General features: G+C 34.0%; 1 protein-coding gene across 1 annotated transcript; it reads left to right on the top strand.

Moving 5' to 3' along the window:
- Positions 1 to 340: 340 nt before the first annotated feature.
- Positions 341 to 4140, top strand: LOC117921970 (cytochrome P450 CYP82D47-like). The gene is made up of 2 exons (XM_034839920.1): positions 341 to 1325; positions 3463 to 4140. Exons 1-2 carry the CDS (start codon positions 390 to 392, stop codon positions 4081 to 4083), a joined length of 1557 nt encoding a protein of 518 aa, XP_034695811.1. The 5' UTR covers positions 341 to 389; the 3' UTR covers positions 4084 to 4140.
- Positions 4141 to 6108: the final 1968 nt, after the last annotated feature.

The raw sequence follows: 6108 nt of genomic DNA, 5'->3' as shown, positions 1-6108 counted from the left end.
AAACATTTTTTTTGAAGTAAAAATTGAGGCATGAATTAGCACAAAACTCAAAGTTATACTCTGTAACATAAAGAAACTGTGTTTGGTGTTATTTAATTTATTTTGGGGGTGGGAAAGGGGAGCGGTTCTACCAGAACCGGCCGGGTGGCCCGGGTCACGCTGTTAGATGCTGCAATAGTATGATATTCAATTATTGGGCTTTGTGCATAGATATATTATATTATTATAGTTAACGGATGCTTGACCTGTTCCTATTGAAATTAATGAATTTAATAATTAAACAATATTTAAATAAATAAAAAGAAGTCTGGAGGGAGGAAGACAGAGGAAAGTTGTAGCTACCAGTTTGAACCTAAATAGTGAATCAGCAGAGTCTCAGACAATTCAACATGGATACCCCTTCTCAGTTAGTAGCAATCTCAGGAATTCTGGGGTTGGTTTTGTTGTATGGTGTATGGAGAGTTATGTCTCTTGCTGGGAAGAGCAAGGGCAGGTCAGCCCCAGAGCCATCTGGTGCCTGGCCATTTCTAGGTCACCTTCCTCTACTACGAGGCCAAACCCCAATATTCCGAACCCTTGGAGCCATGGCTGATAAGCACGGCCCCGTCTTCATGATCCGCCTTGGAGTGCAGCGAGCACTTGTGGTGAGCAGCTGTGAGGCTGTTAAAGAATGCTTCACCACTAATGATAAGGTCTTTGCCTCACGCCCAAGTTCCAGTGCAGGAAAGCTCTTAGGATACAACTACGCTGGATTTGGTTTCGCCCCTTATGGAGCCCTTTGGCGTGAGATGCGCAAGCTGTCCATGATGGAAATCCTCTCAGCCCGTCGCCTCGATGCATTAAAGCATGTGCAGATTTCGGAATTGGATCTTTCCATTAAAGATTTGTATTCACTTGGAAAAGGCAGCGACTGGGTCCATCCAGTAAAGGTAGTGATGAGTGAATGGTTTCAACACCTCAGCTTCAATATAGTCCTAAAGATGATCGCAGGGAAGAGGTATTTCAATACTTCTGGCCATGGAAACGAGGAAGCAAGGCGGGCCATAGCAACAATTCAGAAATTCCTCTCTCTAGCGGGGGCCTTTGTTTTGTCGGATGCCATTCCAGGTGTAGAATGGATGGATTCACAAGGGTATTTGGGGTCGATGAAGCGGGTGGCGAAGGAAGTGGACTCTCTTGTGGGAGGTTGGGTGGAAGAACATGAGATGAGGCTCAACAGTGAGGGCAGCAAGAGGCAGGATTTAATTGATGTGATGCTATCGGTGCTTGAAGACACTTCCATGTTTGGCCATTCAAGGGAAACAGTCATCAAGGCAACAGTAATGGTATGCTCCTCCCCTATCCATGTACTGCTTCCTTCTTCCTTGGAAAAGTGTATTTTTGCAGCCAACTTTAAAAGTAAAATTAAAAAAAAAAAAAAAACATAGAAAAATCCTTTACAAATAATTCAAATTTAAGGTATATAAAATTTTGATTAAAATTTTCAATCATTTTAATTTAAATAAAATAAATAAATTTTCACAAATTTACTTTAAAGTAAGATGTAAAAATCGACCTCAACCCAATAGCATTTCCTAAAACCCATCTATCAGGATGGAGCCGTGGGGCGAGGTGGGTATGGAAAATATTTACCTGTCGCCATCACTATACGTGGCATGTCCTTATGTGCCGCTAGGTAGGAATTGCTGGGTGGGATTCACTGAACCTATGCATGGTCACGGGTATATAGAAGAGAGAGTAAACAAAAAAAAAAAATCTATATAAAAACCCTTTCAAAATAGAGGTGAATAACACGAGGTTCCTCTTTTTTATTATTTTCTCATCCTTTTCATTTATAGTCGTCAAAATAATGATATGAATACGTTTTCCATCCAACGACTCTGCATCTTTGGTCATTATATATATCATTAAAAATAGTTTTTCCAAGTTGTTTGCTTAATTGGAATGAGGTTGTGGTTGAATAACATGGGATGGTATGTACACTATAGAATGAACCAGGGGGTCCTTGAATTTGCTTCTAGCCCTTGTTTTTCATGGTTTGAGTCAAGCCACCACAATGGGGACAATCCAAATTAATGTTATCCTTAATTTAAATATTGATATTTATATATTTATTATATATCAGTTTGAATTAGAATAGAATATAGAATTTGAATTAGAGTAAACATTTGCTATTAGTTTGAATTAGAGTAAGAGATAAAATTTGAATTATGTTAGAACTCAAATGTATTTGTATATAAATATCTATCATCATCAATGAGAATAATATGTTATATTGTCCTTTATTTTCTATATGGTATTAGAATCCTAAACCCTATTCTCAACTTGGAACAATTTAAGGTGCAAGGCTTAGGCCTTGCATGTCTCCCCCTATCCCTACAACAAATGGTAGTGACCTTGCTATGCTTATGGATTGTCAATGCCTCCTTCCCTATGGTCTAATATCCTAATTTCAATGTCTCTTTCTTCACTGTCTCCAATGCAATATCTTAATTTCAATATCTCTTTAAGGCCAAGAGCTCCAAATTTTCCCAGTTCAAACCCACTAGAATTTTCTTCTTCTTTGCTTCCTACAAGTATTGGTTCCCTTAATTTAATATATATTTCTTTATTGCCTTTAATTCTACTTCTCTCTCCTTCTCTAAAAGCTTCCTCAAAGATTTCATTGCCTTCTTACATATCTTGTCTTGGGAAAACAAACATGCTCATATTCCTTTACCTCTACTTGAGATCTGCCTTATATTCTACCTTCTCATTTACCTCTTATATCATCTATTGCATTAGCTTCTAAAACATTATATATAGTTTGATGTCAAATAAGACTCTTAATTCTACTTTTCCTTTAACAAACTTTCTTTTCTCCAAGTTCCTCAAAGTTTTTGGAAATCAGACTTAGGAAGATCACACTACTCTTGCCTAATCTTTTGGTCACCAGGTCGAATCTACTCGCTCCCTAGATCCAGGGAAATTGTCCTACACAAAAACTAGGAGATCGTCCTCCACAAAAACCAGATACATTGCAATCTATTTTCTTTCTCTCAAGACCAAAATTGAAATCTCTATTTTCTTTCTCTCAAGACTAAAATTGGAATCTCTTATCAAAGCTCTATCTTGCCAGTTATGCATATCAGGGAAAGTTAATGTTATCCTTAATTTAATATTGGTATTTATTTATAATAGAATATAAAATTTGAATTAGAGTAGAAGATAGAATTTGAATTATAATAGAACTTAAATATATTTGTATATAAATATGCATCATCATCAATTACATCTTCTTCTTTTTCTATATATAATAGTGGAATTTGACAAGAAGTTAGTTTTTCAAGCGATGTTGAATATTTTCAAGACTTTCAATGTTTTCTTTTGTTTTTTTGTTTTTTATTTTTTTGGTATTTTATGCATTTGGGTCATCATGGCTTCAATGTTTTGGTAAATTTCTACAATTTTAAACTTATGCAGACTCTCATGGTGGGAGGCACTGACACTGTGGCTACAACCTCCACATGGCTTCTGTCTGCATTATTAAACAATAAACATGCTTTGAAGCGTGCTCAAGAGGAGCTAGATCTAAAAGTTGGTAGAGGCAGGTGGGTGGAAGAATCGGATATTCCAAACCTGCATTACCTTCAAGCCGTTATCAAGGAAACCCTGAGGCTATACACAGCAGCTCCTCTATCTGTGCCACACGAAGCCATGGAAGACTGTCATGTTGCTGGCTACCACATTCCAAAAGGCACCCGCTTGTTCGTGAATGCGTGGAAGTTGCACCGTGACCCAAGTGTCTGGTCCGACCCTGAAGATTTTCAGCCGGAAAGGTTTCTGACAACCCATGCGGATTTAGATGTTTTGGGGCAGCATTTTGAGCTCATCCCATTTGGTTCTGGCAGAAGATCTTGCCCAGGGATCACCATGGCCTTAAAATTGTTACCCTTGGTGATTGGTCGGCTGCTTCAAGGGTTTGACTTGTCAACACCATTGAACGCTCCGGTGGACATGAGAGAAGGCCTGAGTATTACCTTGGCTAAGCTGACTCCTCTGGAAGTCATGCTCACCCCACGCCTTCCTTCTCAATTCTATTAGTGTTGGCTGCTGCATAAACATCGATGGAAAAATATGTCGAAAGTTAAACATCCATATATATACATATATATATATATAACAATAAGTTACATTAATGACTTAAATTGAGTGAATCACTTGATTTAAATTATTAATTAAATTAAGTATATTTGATATGATAACTTAATATTACAATTTAAAAGTAAAAATAATTTTAAGTGTTAAATCCATATAGTTAATTTATTATTAATTCTAAATATCTTTTATTTTGGTTGCCTACATCTAATGAGATATTTAACGGCCATAACTTTACATTATGATTCTTTTTTTTGAGATATTTAAAACTATGACCCTACATCCATATTTATTTTTTATAGTAAATATTTTTTAGATTACCTTATATATCCACAATACTTTAAATACGAATGTTTAATAAGTAAATTTATTATTTAAAATTAATAAAATAAATAATAATTAAAATTAATGATGATAAACATTTATTACAACTAAAAAAGTAAATATATCAATTTATTAACTTAAAATAAATTTAGATTAATTTTAACAAATAAGCATAATACTTAAGAGTAAAAAATAAATAATAAATTTTAAATTAATAATTTAAAATAATTTAATTTAATATCAACTTAAATCATTAAATAATTAGTATTAAGTTTTACTAAAAACCTAGATCTAGATTTTATAATAAATTGAAATTAATTTTATATACTAATAAAATTTAACTAAGATATTTTCATTCAAATGTTTAGCTATCAGCCAACACTACACGTGGCATGTCCTCATGAGCCACTAATACCTTATTTCTTTACCCTTTTGTTTTTTTTTTTTTTCTTCTTAAGATATGAAGTGCTGGGAGGGATTCACTGAACCTTAAGCAGAGAGACTTACAAAAACTCTCCTCAAAACATAGGTGAATAAAACGAGGTTCATCTTTTGTTTACTTGATCGGATTGAGGTTGTGGTAGAATACGTCCGAATGGTATCCACACTGTAGATTGAAAAAGGCTCTTTGATACTGTTTTCTATGGTTGGAGTCAATTCACGATCGTATCAACACTATATTTGTCATTCGCTACCAACAAAAATTAAAGAATATTATAATTAGAAAGAAAAAGGTGTCAAGAGGGACAAAAAGCAAAGTTGTACCCACTAGTTTGAATCTAAATACTGAGTTAGAGTAGTGAGTCGCACACAATCCACCATGGATAAACTTTCTTAGTTACTAGCAATTTTAGGAATCCTGGGGTTGGTTTTATTGCGTTATTACTAGAAAAAAACAATATTTTCATAACAAGATTAGAGATTGAATCGAAAAGGTTATCGGTCCATAATTCACTGGTCGAATTGGTGATCAAATGACAATTGACCGGTGATGTCATAAATATATATTTTATATTTTATTAGCATTAAAATTATTATAAGAAATTAATATACTAAATTTTATTAAACAGAATAGGCATAATATTTAAATATGAAGGTGAAAAGAAAATTATAATTACATATCTATATATTTTGTTATTTTAAAATTTTAAAAATTATTATATAAATTTCATATTTATTATAAACAATTATTATAAAATAAATGTAGATATAAATATTTATATTTATATATAAATTTGAATTATTTTATATTTTTTTACTGCTTGGGAGAGAAAGAAACCTTTTATACTCAGCAAAATGACGTCGTTTTGATGGGGTAAAAATAAAAAAATTTTAAAAAAATTAAAATGGTTGAATTGTCCGATTCGAAGAGAATTGGTCGATTTGTTCAATTCATCCTGTTTGATCCCGGTTTAACCATCCACTAACTCAATTAACTGAACTGAACCAAAACCGTGATCGACCGGTGATCGAACCGACCAATGATCAAACAAGTCAGACCAATTGGTTTTTAAAATCATGGGAAAGAACAAGGGCAGGTTAAGCCTAGAGCCATTTGCTGTTTGGCCATTTCTTGATCACCTTCCTCTACTACGAGGCTAAACCCCAATATTTTTGTTGTACCAACAAAAGCTTTAATGCAAACAA

The sequence above is a fragment of the Vitis riparia genome, chromosome 9 (genome assembly GCF_004353265.1).
Source record: "Vitis riparia cultivar Riparia Gloire de Montpellier isolate 1030 chromosome 9, EGFV_Vit.rip_1.0, whole genome shotgun sequence".
Lineage (NCBI taxonomy): Eukaryota > Viridiplantae > Streptophyta > Magnoliopsida > Vitales > Vitaceae > Vitis > Vitis riparia.
Note: the sequence above shows the minus strand (reverse complement) of the source record. Positions and strands in the feature narration are given on the sequence as shown.

Bases quoted from the DNA above. Each gene is read 5' to 3' on its own strand.
- LOC117921970 (XM_034839920.1), top strand. From the start codon at position 390: ATGGATACCCCTTCTCAGTTAGTAGCAATCTCAGGAATTCTGGGGTTG. The intron at 1,326-3,462 runs GTATGCTCCTCC...AAACTTATGCAG, and splicing joins TCATCAAGGCAACAGTAATG to ACTCTCATGGTGGGAGGCAC.